Source organism: Chiroxiphia lanceolata, chromosome 1, assembly GCF_009829145.1.
Source record: "Chiroxiphia lanceolata isolate bChiLan1 chromosome 1, bChiLan1.pri, whole genome shotgun sequence".
Lineage (NCBI taxonomy): Eukaryota > Metazoa > Chordata > Aves > Passeriformes > Pipridae > Chiroxiphia > Chiroxiphia lanceolata.
The window spans coordinates 110707594-110725332 of record NC_045637.1 but is presented as its reverse complement, the minus strand read 5'-3'; the positions used below and the strand labels follow the sequence as shown (position 1 = coordinate 110725332).

Here is a 17739-nt window from a genome sequence, read left to right as displayed (position 1 = left end):
CTTTAGGGATGTGCGCTGGGGCGCGGGGAACGAGGAGGTGCGCGCAACTCCCCCCCCTTGCCGGGCGCACCGCCCTCCGCCCATCCCCTTCCCGCCGATTGGCGGCAACGCCCGGGCAGGTGCCGGTGCGCGGCGGGAGCTGCTGCCGCCGGCACCGCAGCAGCACTCGGTGGCGCGTCCGGCGGAGCGGGGAGGGCTGGAGGCGGCGGCAGCGGCGGCGGCGGCGGCGGCGGCGGCGGCAGGAGGAGGAGAAGAAGAAGAAGGAGGAGGAGGAGGAGACGGCGGCTGCGGGCTCTCGCCTTGCGCCGGGCGGTGCGGGCGGGAGCGGCGCACCTGTGCCCGGCGGCTCCGCGCAGGTGGCGGCCGGGAGCGGGCGCGGGGCGGCCGCAGACCCCGCTGTGCATGAGCGACAGGGCGCAGCCGCCGCTGGTGGCTCTGCCCGTGCCCCGAGCGCGGGGCACTCGCTGTCCGCCTGCCATTGCGGTGCAGCCCTCGCACTTGGCCGAGGGTGAGTACGGCCGGGGGCGCGGCCGCCGCGGGCTGGGGCCGGGGCTGGGGCTGGGGTTCGGGTTCACCCTCTGCGACCCCGCGGCGCCGAGGGTTGGCCTGCGGCAGGGCCGTAGCCGCGGGACCGCAGAGCCCCGTCGGGGGGCGGCCGGCGCTGCAGAGCCCGCGGCGGGTCCCCTGGTCCCGCTGGTGAGGGGTCAGACGGGGCCGGGTCCCGCTGGTGGCCCGGGGGCCGCCACCCTTCGCGGCGTTCGGGGGCGAGGCGGGCCGCTCCTCCGCGGCAGCGCGGCATTAGGCATGCTTTTAATTACCGGACAGATGTTTCGCGGCGTTCTGCTGACCGCGTGGCTATTCGAGCGCTGTCACTGCAGTGCATCATCATCATCGTTGTCATTGGAGTGTTTTACTCTTGATCAACTTCCCCGCGAGCCCGGGGAGGATTTCAGCGTGGCACTGTCGCTGCCCCCGTTCCTCGGGAGCATCCCGCCACTCTGCGCTTGTAATTTATGCCTCAGACAGAAGCAGCGTGCATTTTCTAGTATCAAGGTCAGTTTATCGTAACTGCTGAGGAAAATACCATATGGCTCGGACTGACTTTTCTTAGGGAATCTAATTAAGTAGGAGCCTGTGTTGTGCTGGGATTTGTGTTATGTTTCAGGCAAGTGTAACCAAATTAGATCACAAAATGCCTTAGAGTGCATGTGCATCCCTCCTCAAGCGTGTTTGCAGGGACATTAACTATATCTACAATCTGTTTTTGACAAATTATGAGTTTTGCCTTATATCTACCATTTTACTATTTCCTGTATTTCTGAAAATATGGGTAGCTGTCTTGCTATGGAGACTGGAGTTTCTTAGAATAGGCACAGCAAGGATTTTGGGAATAAAGGCTTTTGCTCATTCCTCTGATAACCGTTTTCTGGAAGGCTGGAGAGAGAGAACAGAGGGATAGTTAGTTTTGTTCTCACATTACCAGACATTTTTTCTGGTCTTGAGGGACCTGTCATTAGGCTGGACAGGTTTTTATGTTTTCTTATTAATGGTGATAGCTGTTCCCCATGAACTGCATTGAGACCACTGACTCAGTCCCTGCAGTTAAATGTCAAACAGTAGTATTTGATGCTTAATTCTACCTCTAGAAAGCAAACAGAGCTGTGTAAAAAGCAGAAGGTGATGTATCTTGTATGTAAACCCTCAGGCTACTGCCTTACCCATCATTGCTCAGGTACCAGATTGTATGAGAATATATTTACTGATGCATTATGCCCAAGTGTCTAAAAATGTACAGGGCAATTCTGTAGCCTTCCTGTAGAGTTTGATAACTTAGTACAATGCATTGAGCAGTTAGAAACAGGGAAGTAGCATTTTCAGTAGCTGTGATACATTAATTGCCAGTAGGGAGAACTCACAGAAGTCAATTCCACTCTAGTAGCCCCTACTGGGGCAAGAGATACTTAGAGCACTGCCCCCTGTGACAGGATTTGCCTCCTGGACCTGCTGATGATTCAAATGACACAACATTGTCCTTTTTTTATATCATCTGAACCAGTACTGTCTGAATCCAGAAAAAAACAGGATCAAGAAAACTAAGCTAAAACTTCCATTTCCCTGAGCTGGTTTCTTGCTTTCACACTAATCTGATGAATACATCTGAGTGCACTACATAGGGTGTACCCAAGTGTATGAACACAGTAGTAATTCACCTTTTTCACTTCATACTTGCAGTAAACAGAACACTTGAAGGCCTTGTACTTAAACAAGAAAAAAAAAATCCCCAAGTATGCATGGGTGATGCTGAAGAAAAGCTGTATATACCAAATGCACTCTTATTCATAAACAGTACAACTGTATGAAAAAGTGACTCCTTTGTATAGATGCCAACATTAACATACCCTATTGTTATAAGACTGGAAACTGCTGTTTGGCAGCATAAATCACCTTAACTTGCCCTTGGAAAGCTGGACAGGTCAACAGAAACTAGTTGAATACAGTTCCATGGAAGCTGTAGGGACACCTTTTCTCTTTGAGAAAACTCATTAATTTGAGTGGACTAATGCTGCCTTCCTGTGGAATGCTTTATTCACCTTCCTTTTTGGATCCAGGTAGGTTATTTTCTAGATAGATTCTTAGAGATAATAAAGGCCTCTGGCTTACCTGTGAACCACTGACAGTCAGAGAATAAACCAGCCCTGAGTTTCTTATATCGAGAGATTTATAGCAGCTTACTTTCAAAAGAAGATTTTTGGGCTTAAGGGAAGAGGAAGATGACTGCTATATTTCAGTGTGAAGTAAAGCATGTAATACTGTTGCTCAAATTACTAAAGAAACTTTGCCTTTGTCTATGACATAACCAGGGAATTTTGCAGAAGGTCTAAGTACAGTGTAATTTGGTAAGATTTCAAGCTATAGTCTAGTTCTGTGTATCTCTTTGTGAGATTGGTCAAAGGTGCCTATATCCAAAACTTATGTGAATTTACAGAAACCCAAGAGGAAGTTGGCACATTAGTAAGATCTGCTGTTTGTATGGAAGACTAGTGGCTGTGCTTGCTAGCAAGATGTGCTTTCTATTTAACTTTCAGTTGAAACAAGTTATCCTTTTTTATTTTTTAATAATCTTATAGAAAAATGGCATGCTGCATTTTTTTAAAACTTCATTTTCAGTAAATATCATATTTGACATTTGATGTCCTGCAAATTAATTAATAAAACACACTGTAGCGGAAAGCAGTTAAGTGAATCACCTAGCAGCTTTTTCCTAGATGAAGAGGGTATAAAGACTGCAGTTGCTTGACTGATCAAAAGTTAATATCAGCATTATTGCAATAATGACAGATTTTTAGATCTTAGGGATACTATTCTGGGAGTAGGAACACGACAAATTTCCAGGCCAATATGCATTAAATTTTAACAGCACAGCAATTTTCTTTTTTCTTTTTAAGAATGTTATACTGAGAAAACCCCTTGTCTTTCATTTTTTTACTGACCCATTAGTCCCTGAGCTGGGTAAAGGAAACAAGATCTCTTGCTACTTTTTATTACCTGTATGCTTCATTTACCTTATGATCAATTGATGATCATAAAAGGAAAAACTAATATTCGGGTTTGGTATCCAGATTATTGGAGTTAGTACTATCTACTGGTTGTTTTAAGATATAAACCATTATCAAAGGAAATGAATTTTACATTCTTCAAGGCAAAGTATACTTCCAAATAAAACATCACTTACTGAAGTGGAGGTAACTACTGCAGAGGTTAGTCTTGAAGATGAGGTGCTTTCAATGGTATTGTCTCCAGTTGACTCACAGTAGTCAATTAAGCAGTCTTCTTGAGTTTTGCTGGTGCTGGCTAACAGGCAGGAAGGAAACTCTAGCCTTTCCTCCTGCTGAAGACCCAAGCTCAAGTTCTGCTGTGCAGTAGTTTCAAGAATCTCCTTCTGGACAGCAACATCTGCTGTTTATTGATGGAGAAGAATAAATGGATTAGTGACTTAGTGCACCCATAGTTTCTGGATTAAGTCTGTTTAAAGGGTGCTGAGGTAATTTAGTGTAGAAAATGAGATGTATTCTCTTGTGATAGCAATCTGAAGTACAGAACCTCTTTCAAAGGCTGTTAAAGTTCATGGCATTCTCACTGGCTTTAATGAGTCTTGAAGCCAGGCAACAGCTTGAAATTTTTGGGGTTTTAAATAACAAAAGAAGCCCTTCCCCAGCACCCTCCACCTATCTCCATGCAGAAAAATATGTGGCTTTGCTGTTGTAAACCAACCTTCTGTTCTTTGAGGAAGGCAGTACATAATCTGTTGTTTTCTTTCTTGAAAGGAAAAAAAGCAAAATATATTTATAACTCATGGAATAAACTTTTCTGCTCTTGTGATGAGTTTTGTCTCTTCTGAAACTAACACAAGAACTTCTTTGCTTATTGAGTATTACTTCTGATACTGAAATGGGTTTTAATGATGTTTTTTTCTGTCCTTTTTGAGCTGTGTGAACAGGATGTTGTGTCCCAGGGTAATCCAAAAAGGAAAGTGCTGGTTTGTGCCGTTATCATTAGTTGCTATGGCATGGATGTTCAGTGGATGATTTAAGTGCTGTTGACTGAGATGCAGCTAACGCTGACGTGAAATACCTCAAGCTGCAGAGTGTACCTATTTTTCTAACCATTGTTTATCTTGCAAGAGATTAATTCCTTTTTTTCCCCTTAAAAGTACTGATCCATCTGCCCCTTAGTGATCATCCCCAGGAGTGCTTGGTGTACCTTTCTGGAAGTTATCTCAATGCTCACATCTAGCTGTCATAAGTGCTTTGACATTTGTTTGACAGACCGTGACTTGGATTTAAGTTAAATCATAGTGCGTGAATTGGAGCAACATCAGGTTTTAAAAACAATTGAAAGAGCTTTGGGGAGGACTCAAAAAGGTATATTCTGATGATGTTGTTTTTCACAGTCTCAGCTGGTCTTGATCTAAAAGGCAGTGCCAAAAATTGTCCATATTTTAATCACTGTAAGCACAAATGCCATGGGTTGCGTCCCAAATGAGAAGAAACCAGTTTACCTCTAGAGAAGGATAAACCTGATTATTCTACCTCTCACAGTTCTTTTCTAATGTTTAATGATGAGGCTTCATATTCCTGCTTCAAGGTAGTATCACAGGTCAAAAAGAGGCAAATCAACGGAAATACTGTGGTCTTAGGTTCTGCATGTGATTAAGTGAGGCACCCTAGTTAGTTCCTAAAGGTGATGGCTTAACTGGATTATGTTGTTCAAATAATATGTTATGTGGGACTCAAAAATCTGTCTGTGCTGGCTGGATGGTTCCCTAAACCTACAAGAGCATGAACTGTTTTGGTTCTATAGTTTAAACTAAAGGAGCTGTGAGACTGCTCCAGTTTAGATTCAAATATAAGTGAACCAGCAGTCAAAACCTGGCAGTGAAGTTGGCCTTTGAACTCCAGAAAAGGCCTGACAGTGTCTTATGCTTGAATATAAACATTCTTTGTTTGTATAGACTTGGGATCCAGAACTTCAGGTTTGTGTTTGTTGGTCCAGGCTCAGGTTATCTCCATGTTGTGCAGTGTCAATATAAAAAACTTAGGCAAACCCAGATCCAAAGCAGAGCCTCTTCTAAGCACAGTGTGGAGTAGGTTCCAGTGTCAACAAAGGAATGCATTAACTCCCCCACCTGATAGACTAATATAGCTCCTAGTTTGGTTTTTCATACAGCTCTGGCTCTATTTTACTCTTGCTTATTGTCACTTGGCAAATGATTATCTAAACAAATCAAAGATGACCTGCTACTGAAACCTTTTTTCAGTGCATGGGGCATAAATTGTGTGTCCACCAGCTACAGCGCATCACTGTCTCAGTGAAATGGGACATGTGGCTTCACTGATATCACTCTTTATTGTTGTATCTCTTATGATTCATGCTTCTTCAAGCGTAATTCAGGGTTAGAAACACTTTGTAGGTGTCACAGTGAATGTGGAAGGCACAGTCTTATGAAATTATTTTTGGTTTTTATTTTGTTCATTTACTTGCTAATCTGTAAAATTCAGTAATTTGCAGCAGGGATTCCTGTCAGTGTTTGAATTAGAAGTGATTTACTGTATTAAATTTGTTTTCACATCTGGCAGCACTAGAGAATACTGCCTCATTGTGGCAACTGCTGCTGGAAGCATTTTCTTACCTCTAAAAATAGAATTTTTGTCTTTATTCTAGTCCTGCAGGAATATCCTCTCAGTCAAAGATTAGTTTTTGGATCAAACTTTAGGATATGCTCATGAGTGATATTTTGTAAGAGGGATACAGGATATCATATGTTGTGGGGAAAAAAATCCATTTAATTATGTAGAATATTTTAAGTATGCCTGTGGTGTGTTTGCATATTGGTTGGATTTTATATTATGGATGTTTTATAGCAGTCAAGCAATCCACACTTTAATGTTTACTTTTGTAGTTTGCATGGATTAATCACAATATGGCTTTCAGGCTTTGAGATTCTTAATTTGTCATAACCCTTTTGCCTGTATTATTGAGATGCAAAATTAAATGCAAATGGAAATTGTTTAGTGCTTCCAGAGTCGTTTAAGCTTTTACAAAAGCGTCACCTTCCCTCTCGATGTTTTCTTCTCTAGATTAAAGGTATGAATAAATCAGATGAGAAGCCTTTCCACTGCTTTACCCAATAGTGATGCTTCGGCATCTTGAAGTTGAAAAATTTATCTTAATGGACCTATATTTTCTTGGTTGGTTTGTTGAATTCTGTCTGTAGAATGGTCCTACAGATGGTCTCGGATCCTACAGATCCTAGAGCACATTGCACAGAAATGGTTCTTGAGTATCTCCAGTGAGGAAGACTCCACAACCTCTCTGGGCAGCCTTTTCCAGGGCATGGTCACCTGCACACTGAAGAAGTTCTTCCTCATATGCAAGTGGAATTTCCTGTGCATCAGTTTCTGCCCGTTTCCTCTCATCCTATTGCTTGGTATCATCGAGAAGAGCCTGGATCCATCCTCTTGGCACTGTCCCTTCGGATACTTACAGACATTGATAAGATCCCCTCTCAGTCATCTCTTCTTGAGGCTGAGCAGGCCTAACTCTTCCAGTCTATCCTCATAAAAGAGATGCTCCAGTCTGCTAATCATCTTTAGCCCTGCACTGGACCAACCCCAGGTTCTCTATGTCTCTCTTATACTGAGGAGCCACAGATGTGGCCTCACTAGGGCTGAGTAGAGGGACAGGATCACCTCCCTTGACCTGCTGGCCTCACTCTTCCTCATACACCCCAGGATGCCATTGTCCTTCTTTGCCACAAGAGCACTGCTGGCTCATGGACAGCTTGTTGTCCACCAGGACTCCCAGGTCCTTCTCTGCAGAGTTGCTTTCCAGCAGGTTGGCCCTCAGCCTGTACTGGTGCAAGGGGTTATTATTATACTCCAGGTGCAGGACCCTGTATTTGCCTTTGTTGTACTTCAGACATTTCTTCTCTGCTCATTGCTCCAACCTGTCGAGATCCTTCTGTAGGTCTGCACAGCACTCTGAGGTACCGACCACTCCTCCAGATTTGTGTTGTCAACTTGCTGAGGAGGCATCTGCCCCTTCATCCCAGTCATTGATGAACAAGTTAATATCCTGAGTTGTGTTCTTTTACATACTCTTCCACAAGGAGGGAGATAAGTATTTGAGCCTTCCCAGGAGGCTAAACATGGCATTGAACCTGAGTCTTTTTTTGAGTGCATGTATTAGACTGGTATTTACATGTATTTCCACGGGTAAAGCAAGTGCTCACTTCTCTGCCTGCCTTTTAAGATGAGATAGAAGCGTATCAATTCTTTGAAGGAACAAAGAAGGATTCACTGTTTCTTTCATGTCCTTTCGATCTGTGTGGCTCATTTGAGGGCCATTGACTGGGAAATGCTGGGACTGACAGGTGTCTCCGGAGAAGTTTGTGACGTGTGTAAATGCAACACAGGTGAATCTATTTTTGCAGTCCTCACTCTTGATCTAATGCTGAGGAGAGAGGTAGGAATACAAATGAGCTTTTTGTTTAGTATTCTCTTCATGCTGGCTCAAACTTAGAAAGTACAGTGTGAAAACTGATTTGCCAGGTGTGTTCCAGTTTGAGTTTTGACAGGAAGGTGGAAGAAGGAACGTAACTCTGTTCAGTGGCTGCTGTTTTCTCTGTGTGAAGTGTCTGGGTGCAGAGCATTAAGCTCCGAGCCCCACTTTGCAAGTTGGACATCCAAAGGGAAGCCCTTGCAGTCTCGTGCTTATGGATGTGCAAATGTCTCATTGCGTTGGGCATTTTGGGATCAGTTGCATTCCCTGAGAGCGCATGCTGGCTTTCTAACTGACCTGTGATGGTTCACCTTGGGGTTGGTTGACAGTCCGTTACAGTAATGAGCTGCATTTCATGCTTTAGATTGAAGACACATGGAAAAGAGGGAAATCATCCAAGATAGAATGGTGTGTCAGCGTATTACCACTCCAGTTTTGTCTTTTTTTCCAAGCTGTCTTCTTCATTTCTGGAAGAGTGATAGTCCGTCTCACACAGTCAGAATACTGTCAGACACATCATCTTGACTATGCATTCTTCAATAAGACAGTTGCTACTAAATAGAGAAAATAGAGCTGAACATGATTTGCCTAAATTCAGCATAAACAATGGAAGATGAGACTGAAGTAGAATGAGAATATACAGTAACTAGAAATCCAATTGCAATGAAATATGTGCTAATATTATATGGCAGATAACCTGTGATCTTTAGCAGCTGTAGGGCCAAATTCTGGATAAACCTTTCCTCTAGTTCAGTTTTACCAGTGAGAAGATTTTTCTGGTCAGTGTGTCTTTTGTATCACATTTTGTATTCCCAGTGGGTTTTATACTTGTGTATCAGTTGCAGACCTGATACCTAAGTATAAAATGGTCATGATTTATTATTCAGACTCTCTTTTAAAATGACTTTTTTTCAATCTGTCAAAAGTAGATGACAGAAATTAAGTCCTACAGTGTAATTTTTAGTCTTTTCTAAAAATATTTTTTCTTTTTTTGCTATTTAAATAAAATAGCTTCTATTTTTTTTTAGAAACAGTTTTATATGCTGTGTTCTGCCTTTGGGAGAGTGCCATCCTTAGATGAGAGATGCCATTCTTTCTTGAATAAAATGGGACTGAAGTGAGTTTTTTTACTTCTGTGTCATGGTTTAACCCCACAGCGCTGTACCAGCTACCAAGAAGAAAATGATCTCTATCCCAACTGTCACCTGGACATTCTGTTATTTCATATTCAGTACTTAAAATAACGTAAAGTATAGAAACAAGAAGAGTGTGAAACTCCTATTTCCTAAATAGATTAAAATTTAAAACCATGCAGTACTAACCTTTAACCTTTAAGGTTTACGATTTCCCCCATTATAGTATGTCCCAGCACTCTTTTAGACAAAAATACATACAATTATTGTAATAACTTGCATTAATAAGGAACATTTCTCCCAAAAGGAACTCAATGAACCTCATGTCTTCTTTTAAAACCTGCTGCTGTTCCCCTTACACTCCCCAGTGAAACAAATGTAACTTTGCTCAGGGACTTGCAAGTTGTTTCCTTTACTACTTACAAATCTCACATAAAATTAGTACATTGCTTTGGTTATAGACCAGGAAATATACGCAGTAAAACTCAGTTAAAATCAGTGTGGCTACAAAGAATAACAGCCTCTTTAAGATCCTTATCTTACATCATTTAAAATGTGACACACCAGATAGGAGTCCCCATGTTGAAGTCTGTTGGGCTGTCCCTAATTTTTCAACTGAAGAGGTGGCTTTGTATTTCTGGTGAGTAAGTACATCATTATTTTGGGACATTTGTTCATTTCCAGTGAAAAGTATTTTCCAGTGAAAAGTCTTGTTTACTGCAGCTTCTAGATGTTCTTGTTTTAAAAAAGATTAAGAAAGTTTAAAAAATATTAAGAAACTTGTTGTCAGTGTTAATTATGCCTCATTTTAGATTTAATGATGTGCTGCTAGCTGTAGTAGAAATTACTTTGGACAGTAATGTTCTTCAAATGTTGGTTTTTTTGCTAAGGTTTGTTTTGTTCAAGTGTGTTTACATAAATCAAAGCACTTTAAACATTCAGATAGATCTTATTTTTGTCATCAAATAAAGTGTGCAACATTATGTAATTTATATGCTAAATATTGTGACATTTACATTTAAAAAATTACCATAATTACCTTGTGCTGGCAATGTGGTCACTTCTTTTGGACATTCAGTAAATGTTTTAAAATATGAGGTATGGTGAAAGAGCCTGTGTTTTGGATGAAGTGTTTGTCTTCCTTTTTGGCTTAGAAAGGTGGTTATCTTGTTTTATGATTTCAAAGGGGAAAACATTCACCAGTAAGGCTATACAAAGAATTTATTTTGGTACTAAAAGAATTCTGCAAATAATGACAAGACAGATTGAGTAGTGTCATTTAGGTCCTGACTGACTACTGAAGGAAGTAAAGATGAGATTGTAAGTGACAGAAGCAAAGACATAGTTACTAGCAGATTTCTTCTTAATTTTCTACCTGGAAAAGTCTAGAAGTGGCAGAGTAGCAAAACAGAGTAGAAAAACTCTGGTGAAAAGTTTGGTGACTCTAAAGCTGGGAGCATGTGGGAGAAAGGTATTCTATATTAAATATTTCAAATGCAAATAGCTGCATTGTAGGAGTTTGTGGTCTTGGTTCCTCAGGTATCACATTTCATCAATGCACATAAGCAGCATTTTAAAGCAGAAGTTATACTGTGTTGTGGAAACAGCTGAAATCTTGATTAAAAATGCTCGGAAATGGAAAAAAGTGTAGGACATTCTTGTTTGCAGTTCCAGTGTATTGGAGGGGTCTCTTCCAGATACACACTGTACAGCCCCCTGGAGCCTTCTTCAGGCTGAGCAGTCCTAGTGTGCCCAGCATCACCACCTGTGAAAACTGCTTCAGTCCCTTAACTATCATTGTGGCCTTAAGCTGGACTTACTGCAGTAAGTCCACATCTTTCTTGTGCTGGGAAAGCCCAAATTGGACACAGCGCTCCAGGTGCAGCCTCACTAGTGCTGATTCCTTTGCTACAGCGTAAAGTCTGTCTTGTATAGTACTCAGTGTGACCACTTGCATAATTAACTTTATAATGTGGCTCTTTGTCATGCAGAGAATCTGTTTTAAATATTAGTTGGCACTTAAAAAGAAAAAAAAGTTTCTGGGCTTTCTACCCTCCCTCCCAGTAATGCTAGTCATCTGCTGAGACTCCAAGTCCGAACAGCTTAGCTGTCATATGAATGATGAGGAAATACACGACTCACCCTCATTTCTCCTGTTGATCCCTTGTCCGTTTTAAAATTCAGAAGCATTTCTCGCAGTTCTTGAAAAACTTTTCATTTGCTTGGTTTTGGTTCTGTTGGGGTTTGATTTTGGTTTTAAGGTTGAATTCAAGAAATGTTTTCAATGTGGAAGTTTTAATTAGATTTTAAAATAGACTGTAAGAAGTATTAAGATTAGAATATTACTCAAACAATACCCAATCATGTCTTGTAAGACTAGGCTTTTCTGTTATAGTGTTTTAATTTGTTGAAGAAAAGTTTTCTAGGGAATGATACTGTTCCTTGTAAAGTCTGTGAGAGCTTAGATTTTTTTATTCAGTTTGAGATTTAACAAAGAGTTACTCATGAAGGCAAACATTTGAACAGCCTCACGTAAGTTATTTTAATTGAGGCCAGAAGTTATTTTAGGCTGAGAAGCTATTTTGTTGTCTTTTTTTTTTTTTTTTTCCTAAGTGTAACATTTCCTCTAGAGAATTTCCCATTGTGTATTTCCAAAATACATAATCCGGATCTACTCAAAAAAGGACACTTGAGAGTTGTTTATAAATATTTATGAACTGCTGTGATACTCCCAGATCAGAGGTGATTTAGTAATGTGATGAAAAATTATTTCCTGGGGAAAAACACACTAGTTTCTTACAGATAAATGTAATATTGGAATGCAGACTGAGAGTCTTATAGGGAAATAAACCACATGGAAATCAAAAGTTAAAGTTGCTTGTGATTTTAAAGCATATCTATACTTGAAATTAAGTCTTTGCTAACCTGAAAAAATCAGAGGTGGTGGGGCTGCCCACTTACTCCCAAATTTAGAGGTAAATTTACCCCTTCTAATAATACATGCTCACAATCAACAATGGTAGCTGTATAAAAGGGATAAGTTTCTTTACTGATGAACCAGTTTGTATGTGTGAAAAAAGAGTATTCATTTTTACACTGTTTCCAAAAATATTTTGATGAAGACCTGAAGGGAGAACTTATTATGACGATAATTACAGTTGTTAACTTGATGCTGAAGATAACTGGAATTGCATCTTTGATCTCCTAGTGTCTTCATCATCCTGTGTCTCAGAAGACTGCAGCCCTACCACAAAGGTGTCTCTACTGGCTCCAGCGATTGCTTAAAAAAAGTTTATTTCCTTCTAGCATGTATTCTGTGTTTTCCCCTAAAGTGTATGTGTGCGAAAAAAATTTAATTGGAAAAGTCCTGCTTACTTCCCCATGAATGTGGCTTTCCTGTAGTGAAGCCGTTCCATCCTTTTAGAAAGTCAGAGGCACCTTTGCACTCAAGTGCTTTGCATGGGAAGAGCTCAGCAGCTATCCCAAAGCCTGAAGGGAAGGATATGTCCCAGGGCGCTTCATGTTCTGTCTTTGAGCTGCAACATGTCCGTGTAACCTCAGCAAGCCCTACTTCACCTTTTTTTATGCTTGACAGTGCTCAATGAGGCTTTGGTACAAGGACTGTAGATGAAAGGGGAATATCTTAACATTCTGGTGAAAATTTCATGAAGATTTATGCATGTGTGTGGCATGGAAAAAATCCTGCCAGTTGTTCCCTCACTGTGTTTTAGCCAACTTTAAATTTTAAAAAATATATTCCTGGTCTTGCAAGCAAGATTAGTGAAGATTACATATAGTCCTTTGTTTCTGTGGCACTTTTTTTTTCTCTACAAATCAGGGAAATTTTGCTTAGAAGTACATTTTTATAACCTTTATTAACGTGTTGTCGGCTTCCTTAGTAGGTCCAGAGTCAAGCCAGAATACTGTGACTTTTTTTTAGCTATATTGTGAGCATGTGTCTCGTTGGAGGGGTTTTGCATCTTGATTTCACCTAAGCTTCTATCCCATCTGCTTGGTTTTGTTGAAATGTTTTCTTGAATGAAGAGTTTATGCTAAACTTCATGGTCAGCCTAACCAAAGTAGAAAAAGTAATCAGTACCCTCCTTCCATGTGATTGTTTTTTTCTTGTTTGTAATCTGGTGGTTGTAGGAAGGTAGAAATTGTGTTAAACCACCCTCCCAAACTAAAAAAAAAAAAACAAATAAAACCCAACCAACCACATCCCACATAATTATCTGAGTAGGAAATGAGTTATATTTAGAAAATAAAGCTGGTTTTTTTACCCCAATGCTTCTAATTGCTATAATGTTTGGAGCACTTAATTGTATGCTATAAGTCTTGCTTAGAGGTGGTTTTTTTGAGCCAGAACCAGCTTGTATGCTTACATAGCCTCATTCACTTGACACTCATAATGGATAAAGAGGCAATAATAGTTGCCTCTTTTGTATAGTGTAGGAATTTTAGTATGTTCATAATATTTATATAAGTTTCTGGGAGCTCATAACAGAGATGCAAAAACTGTCTGATGTTTCTGAAACCATAACACAATGTGGAGATAGATACCTTTATGATTGCCCAAATAATTACATACATCAAATTACAAAAATCTGTACTGAGAGCTGAATTTACTAGAACTCACTTAAATTATTAAAAGTCCTGAAAGAATAAATTAGAACAAATTTCCTTAGTGAAATTAAATGGACCAAACTCTAATTCAAACTTTCTAGTACCTTCAGTTCAGACTTAATATTGACTACACTTTTTCTCCACCAAATATGAAGTAATGATACAGTGGTGATAGTGGCATCTAAATCTATCTAAATCTTTCCAGTTACTGAGAAAACACGTTTGAAATTCATATGCTTACTTTTTTTTAACAGTTCTTTAATTCCTGATTTTGTAGCTGGTAGCATAAAATATTTTTGAGTGTTACAGGAGAGTGTGTTCTCTGTCCATACACAGTCACGGGGATTGCACTGCAAGTAATTTTGCAAAATCTTGGCATAAAATCTTCAGAAATGTCTAAACCTGATTTCACCTGAGTTAGTTAAAAATGTATCTTTTTGCAAGCAACACTGAGATCTTCCCTCAACATTTCTTAATATCCCAAATAATTTATCTTTTGCATTTATGTTTAAGTTGGGGCTGATTGCTTTCAGTGCCTGGAACCTGAAAAATAATTCTGAAACAAATCCTTCAAGTTGTACTGGGGAGGTTTAGATTGGATATTAGGAGCAATTTCTTCACTGAAAGGCTTCACAGGCATTGGAACAGCTTACCTAAAGAAATGGTTGAGTTGCCATCCCTGGAGATATTTAAAAGATGTGCAGATGTGGCACTTAAGGACATGTTTAGTGGTGGATTTGGCAGTGCTGGGTTAACGGTTGGATTTGACGATCACATCTTTTCCAACCAAAAAGATTCAATTATTTTCTGATGTTTGTGGTAGCAACTTTCCTTTTGTTAGGCAGATGGGCTTGTGATCTCAACACTTATGAAAAATAGCAGTGCTTTCAATTTATTTTGTTATTTTCTGTCTCTGATTTCAGATATTCCTTATAGTTATTCATATCCAGGACACAGTATATAATGGGGAGAAAACTGGATCTTTCTGGCTTGACTGATGAAGAAGCAGAGCATGTACTCCAGGTGGTTCAGCGAGATTTCAGCCTTCGTAAAAAAGAAGAAGAAAGGCTGAGGTAAGAATAAAAGCATTGGTCTATTTGGATTATTACAAACTGGTTTTGGAGGAAACTGGAAAAGACAGCTTTTTTCTGGTGTTCTGTGCATTAATTCCTGTCACACAAGCGAGAAACATCCGATGTCCTCTACCTAAATTCAGTTATTGAGTAGTCATTCATTTTTGTGTTTAGTCTATTCTAGCCTAGACCCCAGTAATGGTCTCTAAATCATCTCTGTATATTTCCTGAGTAGAGGCTAACCAGTGTTCGACTTTATCAAAAGCAGAAGTTCATGTTAAGGGAATTTTTTGCTTGCTGTAGTCAGTTTCTTTTCTTTTATTCAGAAACTTTGTCTACCTACAAACATCTGAAAGTGAAGAAGTTCAACCCATGTCTTTCCCCCAAAATAGTCAATGGGATTAAGCTATCTGTTGTGTTTTAATTTTGCTTTCAGTAGTCTGTGTACAAAATGATTGCAAGCAGAAACAACCCAGAAGAAAACAAATGGAATTTCTTGGCAAGGTAACTTTCTTAGCCCAGCGTGCAGGTTTAAAAGTAAACCAGAGGAGAAATGAACCAAACTCAAGAGACTACAAGTCAGAGTTACAATTTACTAAAAAGATTGCAATAAATACAATGATACAGAGAAAACAGCCCTTGTTTAAACCCACAAGGACAGATGTATAACCCAACACCCTGTAACGAGAACAGAATGGTGTTTGTTAGCTCCGTGGCCCCACTGGTTGCAAAGCAAAAGGAAAAGGAAACCTGTTGGTCTGGATGATTGTCACAGTCTTGACAAGAGTGGCAATCACAGTCGTGTTGAAGTTCTGGTTCTCCTCTGCATTTGAGGAGACCTGAAATCTCAAAACCCCAAGATTGTATGTGCTCAGGTTCAAGTGGTAATGTCCAGTACTTCCTCCAGGGTTTAGAGTTTCACAATGGGTGATTTAACTCTGTGAGTCATGGGATATTTTTGAAATCTTCGATCTAGGTTGTTGCAGCTGCGTCTTATACCAGTTCATTGTGACCCATTAGCAGAGATCACCCCTCACGCTGGGTGTGAAGGTGTTAATGCTCTCCCCCTGAGGGGAGTTATCACAGCTGAGTTACTGATATGAAGACAAAGGAACACTCCTGTCTTGCGGTGGTTTTTTAACACCTATCTTGTAGTCTGAGGTGTCAGGTGTGCCCTGGGCAGCTGCTGCAAACAATCCATTTATTAACAGTCCATCAGAAATGACATAGAGGGTGTAGAATACACAGTTTTGGTTATACCCACATAGTGATAAACTGGTCCCAGCCCTTGTAACTAGGACACTCAAGAACTTCCGTATGTGACGAAGGGACCATGGACAGAGACCTGAATTGGTAGATGCAATATTTCCTTGAATTATTATGTTGGATTTTTATATTACCTTCTTTGAAAACATCATTATTTATTATCTAGCATACTCTGAAGTCTCTATCTATGGTTGACAAATGCACCTTCTCTTATTGTGCTATTCATATCTAAGGCATTCAGCATCAAACTGAAGTCAACAGAGCAGGAATATGACTGAAATAAACAGAAAACTAGGTATATGTCTTATATGCAATTGAAACTAAGGGAATCCTTTCTTTGTCAATTTTCTGTTACTGTTTTCTGGAACTACTTGGAACATTAGGAACAATAAAGGCGGCTTGCGGCATAGACCTAATTCAATTTTGGCATGCTGTGCAAGTTCTTTTTTGGGTTGGTAGTGAAAGCTTGCTGCGGGGAGGAAAGACTGGATGAGGATGGCATGCAGATCTTTTTTTTTTTTAATGACTGTTTGTTTGTACTGGTTATTTTGGTAATCTTTCACAACAAAGCCAAGAGATACTGGAAGCAGTTTTAGGAGAGTGAGTGCATGAACTTTATCTGTCTTTTATAATGTAACTGATTGTATCTTACTGGAGCAAGCATACCACAGTTAGGAGGTGCTGGGGCATCTTGCCTTTTCCGTACAACTAAATCCTATAGTGGGAGGAAGAAGGGGAAGGATGTAAGGCACACACACAGAAAATTGACCAGAAAGCCTGGATAGATTCTGTTGCTTGTGTTTTATCATTTTGCTACTGAGGTTTTTCATGAGACTTGATAATTGAATGATCACGAGTAGAAAACTGGTGTGAGAAGAGAGATAAACCACTGGAAAAGTAGGAGAAACACACAGACTCAGTTTATATATGAGTATGTACTCTTTTCTTCTTGCAAAGTTCATGCCTTTTGCAAGTATTAAAGTATATTATAGTGCTGCAAATAATGAGCTGTACGGACAAAGCAGAAGTTTTGAAATGTAGGCTGATATTTAAGATATGAATTTAAATAGTTTTAATGACTTTAAAAACTGCCTGTGAAGTTCAAAGCTTACTTCTGACTTAAAAGCTACGACTTCGTGGGTTTGTTTTAAATCATGCTAGTCTGGTTGGTTTTCGTTCATTGGGGTTTTAATTTATTTTTTTTTTTATACAAAATGCAGAGCTAAAGGAAGTATGTAGCAACACATCTTTTTGTTTTACTATGTGATTGAAAATATAATCTTATAAGAAACTTCTATGATCTTGCTATAGATTAGATTTTTCAACCTGTAAGAAAACAGATTAGATCTTGTGTCTGATTTGATATTCTTGACTCTATTGCATTTGTATTTAGAAAGTTATCAACTGACAAGGCTTAAAGTATAGTTTTACTTTAAAAGTGAAACTTTGTAAAGCTTTGTGATCTTTTATAGGATAAAAAAATCGGCATCTATATTTTATATGTTGGACTTTTAGACTTTTGTTAACAAATCCGAAACTAAGCTAAATCCGAAGGTATGTTTTTGTAATTAATTTGAGGT

The 17739-nt window shown here is 39.8% G+C and overlaps 1 protein-coding gene across 5 annotated transcripts in view; it reads left to right on the top strand.

The window, feature by feature from the left end:
- The first annotated feature begins 391 nt into the window (after positions 1-391).
- Positions 392-17739, top strand: part of MYRIP (myosin VIIA and Rab interacting protein) — a 210054-nt gene continuing 192706 nt past the window's right edge. For 2 of the 5 annotated variants that reach the window (XM_032678753.1, XM_032678725.1), the window contains exons 1-2: positions 393-508; positions 14744-14893. In XM_032678753.1, coding sequence (XP_032534644.1) covers positions 14784-14893 — 110 coding nt within the window. In that variant the 5' untranslated portion in view covers positions 393-508; positions 14744-14783. Of the gene's footprint in view, positions 509-14743; positions 14894-17739 lie in introns of all 5 variants that reach the window. The other 3 variants (XM_032678771.1, XM_032678734.1, XM_032678743.1) reach the window with 3 other exon arrangements.